The 16,988-nt window shown below is 48.3% G+C and overlaps 1 protein-coding gene across 2 annotated transcripts in view; it reads right to left on the bottom strand.

Annotated features, from left to right (window-relative positions):
- The window catches only part of LOC147425602 (mechanosensitive ion channel protein 1, mitochondrial-like), a 123,604-nt gene that overhangs the window by 65,203 nt on the left and 41,413 nt on the right, over positions 1-16,988 (bottom strand). For both annotated transcript variants that reach the window (XM_086500773.1, XM_086500772.1), the window contains 2 exons: positions 11,623-11,711; positions 11,417-11,539 (listed from right to left, as the gene is read on the bottom strand). In XM_086500773.1, the coding sequence (XP_086356899.1) occupies positions 11,417-11,539; positions 11,623-11,711 (212 nt within the window). The remainder of the gene's footprint in view (positions 1-11,416; positions 11,540-11,622; positions 11,712-16,988) is intronic.

Genomic DNA, 16,988 nt, shown 5'->3' with positions numbered 1-16,988 from the left:
ACCGGGGTACTACCAGATCGAGTTCGAGACCTCCGAGATCGCTTCCAAGGTCATAGCTATGAGTCCACAGACCATCTGAGCATCACGCGCCCACTTTCGACAATGGCGACATGGTTTTGACCCGACTTCGCATGTGCTAGTAGAGGAGGCAGACATGCCAATCTCAGTCTGCTTTCCGGGTTTACGGAGGGAGTACCTACCACTTCTCTCCAGGATTGGCTCCGCCATCGGGACTGTCCTAGAGTCATCTCGTACGGCAGCATCAGTAGCTGCCAAGGCGGCTGGCATCCCCTCAGTTCGAGTTTTGGTCAGAGATACCCACATGCTCCCGAAGGTCATCCTTCTGCCTCGGGTGAGTGGGGGTTGGTTTAGACAGAGTGTGGAGTACTCGGGTCTCCCGAACCAGTGCTTCATTTGCAGACACATGGGCCACCTAGCGAAGGCCTGTCCACGGAGGAGGCCACGACCTGCACCTCAGCCTCAGCCCCAGCCTGCCAAGGCTGGGCCGCAGCTAGAGCGAGCGGCACAGCGCACAGATTCACAACCACCCTCCGAGCCTGGGGCTCCAGCGGAGGAGAGGTGGCAGCAGGCCCGTGGCCGTCGACGCTAGGGGCCACAGCGACAGCCTAGCACTCAGAGTGTCCCTCAGGTGCCTACTCAGCAGCAGTGGGTTCCCACGGGGAACCGCTTTGGTCCTCTTGAGCAGGAGGAGCCCCCTACGCCAGCCTCCACCTCCGCTTCTCACCCTCGCCAGCCGCCCCCCCCTTCAGAGTTCCCCTCCTCCTCCTCATCCTCCCCCCGCCCTCTGCTCCCGTCCACTCCCCACCTCACCCTCTACCTTTGTCACCCCTCCCCGCTTTCCTCCTCCCCTCCCCTCCCCCACCCCCCCCACCCCCCCCCCCCCCCCCCCCCCCCCCCCCCCCCCCCCCCCCCCCCCCCCCCAGCTTCTCCCCCCCTCCTGCTCCAGTTCCACAATCGACTCAGGAGACTGGTCCCTCACCGGCGGCTAGGAGATCTCTTGGCAGCGCCTTTGCCATGAGTCGCCTAGCGAGAGAGGGTCAGCCCTTCTTGCGGCCCCCTCTGCAAATTCAGACATCTTCCCTTGCAGCTATCCCTCGTGGTCTGACGAGCATTGACCTCCGACGCCGCTGGGATTTCTTCGACTACGGTTTCACTCGCTTTCTCGGCGATTCCGCAGCAGACCACGAGGCAGCCTGCTTCAGGGTCCATGCTTTGTTCCTCGCCGCTAGGGGGACAGAGGCCTTGGACTCAGCAGTTGGTTTCTGCTTCCCCCTCTGTGGTAGGACCGAGACAGAGTGGTCCCTCGACTCAGTGGTGGGATGGTTGCATACACAGGTTCTCGAGTTCTCTCACCACATGGGAGAACTTGGAGTTACAGATTTGCTGCAGACTTTGTGGCCACTGGCGAGGTTTGCGGTGACACCCCCAGACTCAGCAGGATGTAGGCACACTGTGGTGTACTTTTTTGCTGATACGCAGTGTTTGCCTTGCTATGTATACATTCATGAGGACTCCTGGACAAAGGAGGTTGCTTTACGCACGGCTCGCTCTGCTTGGGCTTGGGCTAGGCACTCACTGCAGTCTCGCCTATCTACAGGACGCTCGGATGCGGATTACTCCCCATCCAAGCCAGCCGCGAAGATAGCCTGTGTTGCTGCTGCGGCAGCATCTGTTCTCTCTCGCTCCCCATGAGGATAGTCTCGTGGAACGTGCAGGGACTAGGTGGGCCCCAGTTTCAGCGATAGCGGGGCCGATTGCGTCAGGAGCTTCAGCATTGCCTTGTGGGAGGAGAGATTGATCTCTTTATGCTTCAGGAGCACCATCTGTCTAAGAGCCGCATTCGGCGATGTGGTCAGATTTTGCGTGGACGATATGATACCTTTTGGTTAGCTGCTTTTGGACCTGGAGGCATCCAGGTTGGGGTATGTATGACTATTGCGGACTCATTTCAGCAGGCCATTGTGGGCAGAGGGATTATTGTGCCAGGCAGGGCTCAGTGGATTACTATGCAGGCTCAGGGTGGCCTTGTGGGATTCCTGAACATCTATGCGCCCAATGTGGCGAGTGCTCGTGCAGAGTTTTGGTCACAGACTGTTGAGTCTTTGCCACAAGCTGACCATTGGTGTGTAGGAGGGGACTTCAACATGTTGGAGGACCCTTCTGACAGGATTGGAGGCAACCATGCCACTGTGCATGGAGTCGAGTTAGCAGCTTGGGAGAGGTTGTGTATGACTTTGAGGGTCTCGGACACATGGCAGCACTCTGGCTTTGTGAGGCCTCCAGAGAGTCTTGCCTTCTCTAGATCGGACCGCAGAGTGGGAGGAGTGAATCTATCGCGGATAGATCGCTTCTACACTAGTGACCACTTCAGTGACTTGGGGGGATCAGTGGGCATCTTGGCAGGGACATCCTTCTCGGACCATGCACCAGTGATCCTCACAGTGGCAGACAAGCAGAGGAGTGGGAGCACGATGCTTCGCATCCCAGAGCGAGTCTTGTTGGACTCAGCACTCAGAGAGAGGGTAGAGGCTCTCTGGACAGAGGGCATGGACAGCCAGGCTCTACCTGTAGACAGAGTGGCCTTAGGCATAGCTCAGCTTAGCCACTTTTTTCTCCAGGAGTCTCTGGCTCAACGGGCTACAGCGAGAGAGGAGGAGCAGCGTCTCAGACGAGGCATTGCTTCACTACAGAGGATGCAGGAGCAGCATCCAGACAGTCCATGGTTGGAGGAGCAGTTACAGCAGGCTCAACAGAGGCTTTCTTGCACAGAGGAGAGGCGTCATGAGTTTGCCTTTCACCGACAGGCATCCCAGTGGACTCAAGTGGGTGACAGAGTGACTGGTGCTTTGTTTGAGACAGTGGGACCTCGACACTCGCAGGAGACCCGATGGGTCAGTTGTTTGTGAGCCCGAGGATATGCGTGCAGTTGCTACTGACTTTTACCATGAGTTACTGTCGGCTGAGCCCCAGTCAGAGCGGCAGGATGCATGCAGGGAGCAGGTTTGGGCACAGATGCCTTGTCTTGTGACTGAGGAGATGCGCCATAGGCTAGAGATGCCTCTTCAGCTTGAGGAGTTGCACACGGCTCTTAGGGCCCTCCCTCGTGGTAGCTGTCCAGGTGAGGATGGGCTGACTCCCAGCTTCTTCTTGGAGTATTGGGACCTGCTTGGCCCAGATCTTTGTAGTGCCTTTCAGTACATTCTACACACAGGAGTGATGCCGGATAGCATGAGTGAGGGCCTGATTTACCTCATTCCAAAGAGGGTGGCTCCTTGGATGAGATTCGACAGTGACACCCCATCACCATCCTCAACTCAGCCTACAAAATTCTTGCCAAGGCTCTGAGTTTTAGGATTCAACCACTTTTGGGGAGCCTTATACATGGGACTCAGACAGGTTTTGTCAAGGAACGCAGTATCCTTGACAACATCTTCACTTTTTGGGAGGCTTCTGCCCTGGCACGGCTCCGTGGGGAGGACCTTGTGATTCTTCTTCTCGATTTTGAGAAGGCATACGACAAAGTTGACTGGGACTTTCTAGAGGGCACTCTACACAGGATGGGCTTCTCAGATGCTTGGATCAGAGGGGTGTCAGCTTTGTACAGACAAGCTCACAGTCAGGTGCTTTTGGCAGGAGGTAGAGGTGAGCGCTTCATGCTCACACGATCGATCAGACAGGGTTGTCCTCTTGCCCCCTTTCTCTTTCTGTTCTATGCGGAGGCGATGAGCATATTTTTGGTGTCACAGCAGGTTGGTCTGAGGGGCTTAGCACTCTCTATACGGGGAGATGAGCTTCTGGACACTGAGTTTGCCGACGACTCAACCTTGTACTTAGAGGGCCAGGAGGCCAATCTACACAGATGTGAGCAGGCTTTGGAGACCTTCTACTGTGCATAGGGCGCACTGATCAACTGGAGAAAGATAGTGGCTTTCTCGGTTGGCAGTGCTCCTGTGCTAGATTGGATGCCAGGAGAGGGTTTCAGGTGGATTCCCCAGGGACTACATTTCGATACTTGGGTTGTCAGGTTGGTTTGGACTTGTCCCCCGAGCAGCAGATTGCTCCTCTTCTCCTGTCCATCAGGAGAAAGCTGTTACATTGGAGCTCAGCACGACTTTCGCTGGCTGGTAGAGTAGTAGTTGCCAACCAGGTGTTGTTGGCGACTATGTGGTACATCACTTCTTGTTGGATCTTCTCGAGTTCTTGTATCAGCCAGGTAGAGAGGCTGATCATGAACTTCCTTTGGTCAGGTCGTGACACTCAGATTGCCCGAGCCAAGGTGGCTTGGTCGGTCATCACACTTCCTTGTTCTTAGGGAGGGCTTGGGATCATTGATCCAGCACAGCACAGCAGAGCCCTTCTTGGGAAGTTCGTCGTCAGAGGATTTCTTCCAGGCGAGGAGCCCCGGAAGGAGTTCTTGCTGCAGAGGCTTCGTGCCAAGGTGCCTCAGTCAAGAGGCCCTTGGCAACCTTCGACCAGATGGATCTTTACAGAGTTGCGCCGAGTTGGTTTGAGCAGGAGACTGGAGGACCGCTTCGCTGTGAGTTTGCTTCGATCTTGGGAGCTCTTACGGCGTGGCCTAGAGCAGAGATAGCCGACGTGCACGGAGAAGCGCCTACGGAAGCCCCTCGTCTGGAACCCCATCGCTAGCACTCAGAGAGGCCACTTGGTTGGGAGTCGGCCTCATGTTTCTTGGGGTCCCATGGCAGCAGGTCTAGCGCGCTCTCTAGGTGACTGGCTAGAGTTCACAGGTTTGTCAGAGGAGGTGCAAGGTTTCCAGCTACAGGGCATGAGAGGGGTGCAGAGCATGTGTCAGGACATCTCATAGTCAGTTCCAGCTGAGTGGCTCACGCCTCTCGAGCCAGTAGCACCCCGGTGAATGGGAGCCTTCACACGACTGGAGGTTCTCATTTCAGCCAGGGCTTGCTCAGAGACTGTCCCAGCCCTGTTCTTCGAGCTTCAGGGTGGGGGACGATTACAGCGAGTTGCAGTAGAGGCCCCGCAGGTAGCAGAGTGCTGTTTCCAGAGGATCCGAGTTGTGGGCATCTGTGGGAGGACTTGCGTCATAGACCCTGACCCAGCAGCTCTTGAGACTGGACACTAGACGCTATCGGCTTGGGAGTGTTGTCCACTCGCACGAGTACAGTGGGATCCTGGTGAGTGGCTATGGAGGGACCCCTTCTCTTCTGCAGACCGCCCAGGAGTCCCCTTCTTTCAGTACATTGTTCGGCTTGGACGTCATATACTTGCAGCACAGAGAGAGGCCCGCCCCGCTGCAGCACATCATTGGCAGGAGGAGGGCCTCATAGTCGAGTTCTTGGCAACCTTTTGGCAGAGGCTGTGGGACTCCAGACAGCCGAGGCGCGTCACTTTGTTTCAGTGGCTGGTTGCACACAGAGCCACAGCAGTAGGGAGCTGGCTTGTGCATAGTGGTCTCTCGGCCGCATGTGCAGCCTGTGACCAGTTGGTGGAGAGTCAGCGTCATTGTCTTTGGGACTGTCCCTCGGCCCAGCAGGTGTGGCTACGAGTTCTTCGGCTGATGCCTGCTCTCTCCACGGCTCGACAGTACACTTGGGGGGCAGCGGCTTGGTCCACCCTCACGGGCCCGGCACTTCAATTTGAGCTATCTTCCACCAGCAGGATGATAGTGATGCAAGGGGGGCGACCTACACTCCAGCCTGCTACAGAGATTACTCCACAGGAGTGGTGCAGTGAGAGAGAGGAGTGTTGGGAGCTCATCAGTGGCCTGACACTTTGGTTCATCTGGCGGGGCCGCTGTTTCCACATCTTTGAGGCTCGCCCTGTGCCACAAGCAGAGACTGTTCGCGACTTTTGGCTTGAGCTGATCCCTACTCTCAGAGGACAGCTTGAGGGACTACAGGGTAGCTCCGACTGCATGCAGGAGCGCCGCGAGGCTTTCCTACGACTCTGGCGCCCTGGGCCTTTCTACACCATAGTCCAGGGGGTGCTCAGATGGCACTACTGTCCACCTGTGTGGCTCTTCCCTCCTCCCATCTCTTGATTTAGCCTCATTGTATATATGCTGTTTTTTCATTGGGACAGTCTCCCCATCATGCTTGTTGTAGCCCTCTCTTGCAGAGGTGGATGTAGCCCTATGGGCAGTTTTCATTAACTAATAGAAGGATCTTTTTCTCGGAAAAAAAATAAAATTTGTAGACAACAGAGCCCAACAGCCTCTAGTACAGCCGCACGGTTCCACCATTGATTTGATAGCTCCACCTTCAGAGACTGACACTTCGGGTGTGGCTGTGGCGACTACTCTTTCTCTTGGGTAACTACATCCGCTTGCAATCCAGTCTTTTCACCATGGCAATGCAGTAGTGGTTTATTTTTGTTGTCTTCAGGTCTTTTCGCAGCTTCAGTTGTTGCTCTCATCGAGACAGTGAGTAGTCTTGTGGCAGGCAAACATGTAGCAGGGCTATAATGTCACTGGCACGGAACAAGCAGTTAGTTACAGCTCGCTTGGGTTTCACACTGGACGGACTCTCACCTGGTCGGTCACACGTGGCAGGGATACGGGTGGTGGTCCAATCGACACCGTGGCCAGCGCACCACCACCACAGTACAGAGATAGACTTAACTAGAGTGGATATTTTGCAGCCGTTGGTGGCTCTTCATGTTTGTATATATCCGTAGTTGGTTTGGATCTTATCATTATCTTCTTTGCATGGTTGTGAGTTCTTGGGTCTAGTATCTTGAGTTCACGCACAACACGTCTTCACCATCCCTGCATAGTTGAGCCTCGACACCCCCATTGTACCCATGAGTTCTAGGTTGGAGCTGAGTATGCTGCCATGCCAAAGTCTATATTGGTTTCTTTGAGTTAGTCGATGTTCATGCTATTCAAGTTTCACTGTTGAGTCTTGCTATTGTTGCTCTGTTATTCATTGTCTTCTATGTTTTCATTCTGTGGAGTGAGATCTCACGCACATTGCACTAAGGAGCACCCACTATAGAGAGCACGACACATTATCTCGGCTACAAGCTCATAGTAAATCAAGCATCGGTCAGTGTTGGATATCCTCGATGTCCTCCATGGTCAAAAACCAAACTGGGCATCATGCATGGCACGCCAAAATAATCCGAATCCTCCTCTGTAATCTTCGTCTATGCTGGGATGCCCTCCTCTGTAATCGTGGACACCTGGATTTCCCTAGGTCCATCACACGGTCAATCAGTGTGCCTCTAGTGGAGGTGGGATCCGAACTTTGCTGCAGAACCTGTCTGTCTAGCTCTCTAGTGGTAATGCCTGGGCTGAAATAGTCTGTGACTTGCCGCTAAGTCTGTCTCTCTGATCGCTTCAACAAGCACACTTAATGTCTCCTCAACTCAAGCCAGAGTTACCCGGAACGCGGAACGGGAACGGCGACGGGGACCCTCGCGGAACGGGGGAACGGCCAGGGGTCCGCAACGGGAACGGCGCGGAACGGGAGGCATAAAAAACACCCAAATAATGCTTGAGAATGGAATGGGTGTGAGGGGGTGCATTATAATTTTTGAGTCCTTGCACACTAAAAAAACACCTAATGTTCATTGCAAATTTGCAAAAAACTGCCTATTTCTTCCCATTTTTGAGAGTTGGCCGTTCCGGACCGTTCCGGGTGGCCGTTCCGGTATCAAGTGGTCACCCGGAATGGCAAAACATTCCGGGGCGTTCCAGCTTGGCAGAGGGGGAGGGAACGGCGTTCCGGACTTCTAGGGCCTGCGGAACGCGTTCCCCGGTAACTATGCTCAAGCAAGCACAGACCCAAGCATCTCTGATCCTGGTATCCCATAACTCTGGAAAGTTGTCCAAAACCCTCCCTGAATAAGCAATGGAAACGCCCGCAAATCTCTTAGTATGCGGAGCAATGATATATGTAATGCAGCTCTGTCTCTGGCTCCCTATGGCATGCACAACATACTCTGGCCTCAGTCGGAACTCCTCTATATCTGTCAATCTCAATCTCAAGCTGGTGCGAGGATGTGTGTATCTGGCCAATAGCACACCGCACCCATATGATAAATGTGTATCCATATAGTTGGGCCTAACTACAAAGCCATCTGCCATAAGTTGAAGAAAATGTTCTCTCTAAAAAGGCATCTTCATGCCCAACTCCTAAGTAGGCTCTATCCAAGTTCTCCTAGTGTCCATCTGAATCAAGTCCTGACGAATAAGTCTAGTAATCTCTGTCCAAGTCACAGTGAGAGAGGGGGCATACCGAGGGCATCTCCATCCCTTTCCATCCATTAATGCTGCCAGCTCTACCATGACAACCAACCGAGGGGCCCCAAATCTGCACCCCATACATCATAGCTGAGGTCACCAAAGTTTTAAAAAGTCAAAGTTTGGTTCGAGGTTCCTGAAATTGAACCTGTGAACACATCCTCTCAAGTCTGCCCAAGGCTGTATAGGCTTTGGTCAATCTAGTCTTTGAGAGAGAGAGAGAGAGAGAGAGAGAGAGAGAGAGAGAGAGAGAGAGATTCTGAGATTAACACAAACAGTAAAATCACTAAATCAATTTTTTACATTTTGGAGGCAAGAGTGGTCTAGTCCTAAAGGAATTTTTATTCAACTAAATCCTAGCCAATTTTAAATTAGCTAACATCTTCGCTCTTTTTGCTTCATTATGAATAGCGCACACCCTAGCAGTAGTTTTGTATTTAGAAGTTTCTTGGAGGAAAACCAAGGCTTAGAATATTCTGTAAGGAAAGTAAATCAGTAGGTCCTACACCATGAAAACCAGCAAAAACGGGTACTATGACTGTGTGTAGGAACCATATCCAAAGCCTAATGTTCAGCATACCTTGATCACATAAAAATCTAAACAGGTACTAAGATCGTGAGGCAAGAAAGCATTAGTCCTAAGAGGTAGTGGTCTAACGGTCAAGGTCTCCGACTTGACAAGGGAATCCTTGAATTTATTATGTGTATTTCTGTCTAATTTGTCTAATATAATACTCTGAACACAAAAGGAAAAAAACTCACAAATAACCAAAGACAAGGACAAATTTTTGCAGAATCTCACTTATTGTAAAACTTCATTAAATCAGCCCAGAGGTGCTTCATTCAAAGAGCTTCCATGCCGATAATCCCTATTGAATGAAGTCATATCATGAGTACATCCCTTCTATACAATGGAAAGCAAATTCCATTCTAGAAATGGGATGAGAGGCCCTCGAGAGGCTTAGTTGGGCCAAATCTGAGTGTGATCTTCTTCTCCTCCATCTCTCATTCCTTCAGTCAACCATCTACACACTCGGAACTATCAGTCTATAAAGCAGACCTCCCTCCCTCTATCGGTCTGCCTATCTAAACCGAGAGATGTACCTCTCCGTCTACATAAATCCCTCTTTTGAATCCACTTAGGAAAGGAATTATCATTAACGCAAAGAAGCCATTGTTAGGCAGAGGAACCACACTAATGCAAAGGAGCATAAGGCTTGTGATTGTTAACTGTTCGGTCTTGTCTATTCTCTTGCGTTGGGCTTGACAACAACTGATCCTGACTTTAAGATCTCTCTGTTGGTTGTTCTCTATGCTTATACACTATAGCAATTGTAATGAGTTTGTGGTCTTGTTGGCCATTTTGGTCATGTTCAATTTTCCAAGGTCTGCTGTCTTTGTGTCCCAAATACATGAGAAATGTTACCTTTTCTTACCAGGACAAGATTTCAGTTATCAGCAAAGCTTCGACGCCTGCAAGCCCACCTTTACTTCAGCCACTCACCCCAGACAAGAAATGTTATTCCCATCCTGGTACACCGATTTTGTTCTTATGGCTCTAACCACATCAAAACTGCAAAGCTGTCCATGATGCATGTGCAACTGCTTTGTCATCAAACAAACCTGACAGCATGAGGCCTCACTAAAGGGCGGCAAAACTTTAGGTTTCAGCCAAAAACAATTTCTCTAAATTTTTCTACACTTTATGACACAAAGAAACTTTACAAATGAACCATTCACCGCTTCAAAACAATCCACGACTTGGTAGCTAGAGTGCCTCCAAGTAGACAATGACACCCTGTAGGCACCAAAGACTGGCGCCCCTTTCCGTATTTATTTACTCAATTGCAAACAAACGGCCCGAATACTTACACCAAACTCTCACCACACTGTCCAAACCTATCAAGGACTGAAATTGCAGGTTTTCGATCCATTTTCAGTAACATAACGGCGCCAAAACTCCTATAGGTAGAAAGTACACGTCTAAGACAGACTCCCTTGCATTTTTGAAGCTTTCAGTTGAGCTGAGGTCATTCCAGCATGCTGTAATTTCTTGTTTTGGTCATTCTCAGGTGCCCAAACCCCTGTATAAGCACCCCAAGGCTTCTCCCAAGCTTCCTTGGTGTTATCTTGCAATTTAGATGTGAAACCCTAAACCTGCAAACAAACACAGCAGGCTGTAATTCTCTGTTTTGGATCGTTTTGAGAAGAGAAAACATATCTACACATGTCTCAAGAGTTCCCGCACAAAGTGGAACACTTCCCCTTTGGTTTGGACGAGTTTTCACGCGAGAAAACTCTCCGTTTTCACAATTTGTCGAGATTGCAGTGTGCGTGTACCTATGGGGGATTAGCAATTAGCTAATCCATTTCCTCTTCAAAAGGCTCTTGCCTTGGCAAACGCACATAAAGCCCACAAAACTGTACATGGTCATCTGAGAAGCCCAACTAGTGGGGGATTACCATATGTGCAAAAAGGAGAGAGAGATGCATAAGAGCAAATCATCGCGCTACATGAGACAAGGGAAGAAGGCAAGCTTTCCATTAAAGCTTCAAGCCTGAAAATCCACTCACAGAAGCTGAAAATGCAGCCTCCCACACTCATATTGGGCGCCCCCCGCTGGATATGAGCCTTTTGGATGGTGTGTTGGCCTGCAGATTGGTCTCCTACTTGCAGATTGGTCTCCTACTAACATGTGTCTAGTTTGCCCCATTTGGTTTAATTCCTAACCCCCGCCAACTTATGAAGTCTTGCCAAGGGGCCCAAGAGACTTTAACTGAGCCTAGCCACTTCTCTACTAGTCAAATTTTAGTGCCGATCCACCCAACCATCTTGTGGCTACCTGGCCTTGACTCTTGCGGGGGAACTCTTGGCCAACAGCCGTTTCACATTGGGCCTGTAGTCTGGACATTTGTGATTTCAAAAAGAGGGTCCCAAAAATTAAATAAAAATCAAGGGAACGAAACCAACAATTAAAGTTAGTGTTTGTCATAGTCTTGTGACAGACTCTATAGCAGATCTTATGGTAGATTGGTTCGTACATACAAATGGCAGACTCAACAAACAAAAAATGCATGGTAAAACGTAATTCATACAATCTTGTTACTGTTCAAATTATAGAACAGGGACGGACTGCTAAGTTTAAATTTGCAGACAGAGGTGTAATTTACATGCGAGTTAGCTGCCAGAGTAGAAGTCCTGCCCTCAATGGGTCCTCCAGTGCACTATAAACTGTGTCTTTGTAATCAAACTCTGGTGTTTTTTTCCCTTTGTGAATTCTTGAATGATGGATCCTGTACCAAAAGAAAGATGTAGTATCAATAAAAATCACCAAGAAAACCAAAAAATGAAGGTTAGAAGAGTGGTGCTAGCTTACCTACTCAGCCAGTGACAAAATCTTCCAACTCTAGCAAATATGAAAGAAAATATAACCAGTAGCAAGAACTCACGTACAAAAACTGTTGCCTGTGCAAATTGCAAGTCAAGTTACAGAGTCGAGTACCCAACAACCTATATGAAGCAACCGTCAATGGTTGAACAATAGTTAAGGTCAAAGAGAAGGCAGACAAGATAGTTTATTACTCTCTACCCCTGCTACAGTTAACAGAAAGGTACATGAAGCATCGAGGCAATAGCTGAATGTTATGCCATAAAAAAAGCATACAAGCCAGTGCATAAATTTCTATCAATTCCTTATACATGTGAATCTAGGAGAGAGCGCAAAATACCCTGTTCAAAAAATCTGTAAGTTAAAGGCTCGAGTGGTCATCCACGAGACAATATGGCCATCAACTCCATACTGTATAGTATTGACTAAATACCACAACATCCCCACCAATGTCATCAGGTCCCAATAATAGGTGCAAATCTAGGAAACACACAAACACATCTTTTTTTTTGGTCAATCAATTATATATTGAGAATTAATACAAGAAGAGAGGGGGCATATTCTAAAATCAGAAACAGTCATAAAACACTTCCAGCTGGGCTATATGAAGATCTTCAATTTGACGACAATAAAAAAGGGATTGTTGCAGCAAGTGACAAAAGTATCGATAGAGATGAAAATCAGTAGTGCCTAAGTAAGCTCGATTGTGTTGCTCCCAAATAGACCAAAAATCCTAATATCTGACCCAATGTAAAAACATGGAGTGAGCGTTAGGGCACAAGGGAAGGTCTCTGAGAATCAAAGTCGGGCAAGAAAAGATATCCCAAAAATCTCGAGAAATGATGCAATGCCACAAAAGATGATAAATTGTCTCCTGTGTCATGCTTGCAATCCAGCACTCTGCCAAAGCAATATGATGCTGAGCTAATATCTTTCCCACGCCTAGTGCACTAACCATACATCTCCAAAGAAACAGCGTCTCAATGGCTTATGCATTCGCCACAAACAATCACCATGAGAATCTATCCAAAGAGCAAGCAAAATGCTGCAGTTTCGAGATCTAAGAGGATAATTGGTGATAGACCAATCAAAGAGTCTATTTTCATCACTCATTGGAGGCACTGGCTGAATTGATTTCACACACACACACACACTTTTACACACACTTTTTTTAGTAATGTCAGATTGAATTACTAATGGGGAACCTCATATTGAGGAAAACCCATAGATAATATTACAAGCGGCAAATCAGTCAAAGTAGAGCTCGTAATGGCTAGAGGGGTGCTCATCCAAGTCATAGGCAAATTTAAGAGACTGTTGAAGAGATGTTTTGAAGAAAGATACATAGTCCACTTCAATCTGTTGAAACACACACACACACACAATTTTTTTTATAGTAAATCAGTTTTGATTAATTTACCAGTGGGAAACCTCAAAGCGAGGAAAGCCCACCAAAAAGATCAGATACAAAGGGAGGAACATAGAAGTGTTCTCTGATGTGAAAACGCTAAAAGCAAACATAGAAGAGTGCAAAATTTCCAAGGATATGTCCCTAATATCAAAGGCAGAATGTAACAATTGCCTCAGCGAAATCTTAAACGAGCGAAAAGGATCCGCCTCATGCCGATGAAACATGCAAAAATTGTGTTAGCGCCACAAAGACCATAGCGACCAAAATCTGACCCATGTGAAGAAGATCGCAAATTGTTGAAGGGAAGTCGGAAGAATGCCAAAAACCCAGAATCGTTTGTGGAAAACTGCCGAGGGAAATAGAAGGTGCATACAAGCAGAAACGCGGTCAAAGAAAGCCGTGGTGCAAGGACAATCCTGAAGCAGATGTCTAACAGTCTCATCACCAATGGAGCAACTGACACAACCAGAGGAGCTTATGTGACGCGCCGCAAGGAGAGTTCCAACCGGAAGAACTCCCAGCAAACAGTGCCAAAGAAATAGACGCTCCTTAAGAGGCAAGTGGCACTTTCAAATTGCAGTAAGAGCCTTTCTCCACTATTGATCAGATTTGTGTAAAGACCAAAGCGAATTACAGTGATCAGCCAGCCAAGAGTCCTAAATAAGAGAAGCATAGATATTGCGGGCCGAAATCTCATCAAAGGGAGTGCCCCATTAATTCCAATCCTGCATACGGCATCCATTGGCCAGCGGCGGAGTGGGGAGGAAAACAGCCAGCATATGCTGAAACACGCTCCAGATCTAGTGATAATGCAAGCCCAACCCAAGCGTGCTGCCACCTGAAAAAAATGTAAGCAAATTCCTAGATGAATCCACCACATCACGCACCGTGCGTATGCCTCAACCAGAGAGGAAGTAAAGCTTGACGAGGCGATTGATCAACTAGAGTAACACCCTACTCCAGTGAATGCTTTCCAAACGCAATGAATTCCCATCTGTTTGTTGCCTGCCATGCCAAGAGAGATGATCTGTAATAACTTTCCAAGCGGAGAGCAAACCTGAGGTGATCAAGCACCGAGGAATATGACCGACCGGTCATCTTGCCAAACACTAACTCACAAAGGGAAGTCTTCCAATGACCAAAGAGGGGAGTGGTAACATGCTGACATAGATCAGCAACCATAATTGTCCATGGTTGAGACTGTTGTGCAAGAGTAGGCAATAACATAGCCTTCCTTGCCAATGCGGGGCAGCGAAGGTCCATGCTTTGGAGTGCAAAGTTTCTCCGTTGCTAACAAACAGAGGCCTTTCTTATGAGAAGTAGTGCGCCACTAGTGAGATACAATATCAGACATAAGCAACAAGACGCAAGAACAAGGCCAGTGCAACAACGGCAAGTAAAACTGAACATATGCCATCGTGATACTTTGGACAATACAAAGTCGAACATGTGCAACGATTAAATGTCAAATTGCACTATTGGAAACTGTCTACATGGCCCAATCGATTTTCTAGGTATTAGTCACCTGCCAGCCAATAGAATATCCGAAGTGTCTGATCACCACATGCGGATCAAGAATCACCAAGCCACAAAAGATGATGCCAGTCACAAACACCAAGAGGCAAGAGTTTGGATTTCCGAAAGTTAACCCTAAGGCGTGCTGCCAGACCAAATGTATCCAATGCCTGCAAAATCTCTCGCACATCATCCTGGTTATTGCGGGGCATAAACAACGAATCATCAGCATAGGCATGCCTTGTAAAGTCTTTCCCATTGGGTACTTTCAGCTCGTGAAGACGACCAAGCGAAGTCAAGTTAAGCAAAGGCAATAACAAGGGGTGAGTGGCAATGGCATACAACAAGGCGCTGAGTCGTCATCAGCTGTCAACGTGATTTGAGGATGTCCGTTTAGCTGCCACTTCAACATGTCATCTCAATTCCCAAGCATCCGTACAACTGTTATACAAATGTGTGTGTATCTGCTTTAGGCCCTATCGGTCGGCGTTCCATAAGTTGTTGGGGGTTAGTGTAACAAACTTGGACACCCCAAGTCAAGATTCTACCGCGACAGAGCAGAGATTTACTTCAAAACAGTTCACAAAAGACAACACGGCCCCGCGTAGTTCCGTGCCAAGAGGTATTGGCCCCAAAGACTAGCGGCCCTTTCGGTATTTGTTTTTATATTAATCTGTGTGCAAAGTACAATTGAGCCCGTGGGTGCTAACTCTCAGTCTCTGCGTCCAAATGCCCTACAGAGTGAGGCACTTGGGCTTATTTATTCTTACAAGGGATGCCCAAAAGCAGAGCCCCAAAAAGTTAAACACAAAAGCAGTAATCTCTAAAAGCTGGCAGCACGATTTGTGGAAATTCATACAGTCAGCGCGTTTTGCAGAGATCCGTACAGTGAGCGCGAAAAGTGGGTTTCTATAAACTGCCACGTCAGCCTGTCAGCTTGATATCTAGGCGCCTGTATTGCTAGGCTGCGCTCGTTTTTATTTGCTATGTGTCCTCGGGGGGCCCTCATCCTTTGGCCATAAGTTGGGACAACTTATTAGGGTGCCACGTCACCAGTTTGTGACATAGCCCCCTCTTGAAAGAATTGTAATCGCCCTCGATTACGCCTGCAAAACAAACAGAGGCCATAAGCTGTCTTAGTAGACACTGACTGTTAGTACCAACACACTAGACACGATACATCCAGCACTTGTACAAAACGACAATCACATCACTTGACATCAAAGGACACCACATGACAAATCACAGACAAATTTATTCCAAATCTCAAACCATGACCATCGGCAACGTATTTAGTAATCGCATCTAGATCCATTACGGACCTCATTGATGCCGGATTAACTAATCCTTATTGCAATCATGTCTATAGAGATTTATGAGACCGAAATGCTGCAGTCATTTCGTCTTTTAGTTCCTGCACTCAAACAAGTCAAGCACAAATCAATCATTTTCATTTTCGGGAATTCCTGTCATAAAGTCATACAGTAGAATACTACTCACCCCATGAGTATCCGTGAAACCCAAAGGGGACATCAATGATTCTATTCAAAATCGGGGTAATCCGTTGACAAAGGAGCAAAGTGACTCCCCTCTTGTGCAAACCCATTGAACTAGATTCACCCTCACTGAAATCGGGGTTCTATCGGAGTAGACTATGCCAAACCGAATGCTTCAAGGTAAAGTTCTAAAATCTGAGTATCTGTTAGGTCCTCCTCCATCCACTTCGCATCCAATGCACGATAGTTCTTGAATTTAACCAATAACCGCCGAATCGCTTTACCTTTTATCTTTCTATCCTTGTGTGTCAAAATCTGTTCTGGAACGAGTATCTCCTCGCTTTCCTCCACTTCAGGTTGCTCATCAGGCTCCCCGTCATCGGGCACGTCACCTTTAAAAGGCTTCAAAAGACTCACATGAAAAGCATTGTGGATCTTCAAGTATCAGGCAGCTTGAGTCTAAAGGAGATATCATTTATCTTTTCTTTTATCTGGAAAGCTAAGCTTTGGAAAAAGCTGCTCCTTTCCCTTTTTCTTTCTTAGGCGTGTCTTCTCAAACCGTAAAGCACCCAATCGTCTTCCTTTAATTTTAAATCTTGTCTATGTCGATTTGCTGCCTTCTTATGTCGTTCTTGAGATTTCGCTAAAGCCTCCCGGACCTTGGAAAAAGCAGTATCCAAGTCCCTCGTATACTACAGTCCAAATGCCATCATGCCCACTCTATGTCTTCGGGAGATAAAAAATGACATCCATTGAAATACTTTCCTTCCCAGGGGCTTGTGGGAATGGGTAAAGGCTGTAACAATCCCTGTGTCTTATACCTGTCAAACTTGACCTTCTGGCATATTAAACAACTGTGTACAAAGTCGTCCACATCCTTCTTGAGTCTCGACCAAAAGAAGTAACGCTCCACACCTTTCAAGGTGGTGTCG

The sequence above is a fragment of the Adiantum capillus-veneris genome, chromosome 25 (assembly GCF_014529385.1).
Source record: "Adiantum capillus-veneris isolate H3 chromosome 25, ASM1452938v2, whole genome shotgun sequence".
NCBI lineage: Eukaryota > Viridiplantae > Streptophyta > Polypodiopsida > Polypodiales > Pteridaceae > Adiantum > Adiantum capillus-veneris.
The sequence above is the reverse complement of the archived record's forward strand: the minus strand, read 5'-3'. Positions and strand labels throughout refer to the sequence as shown.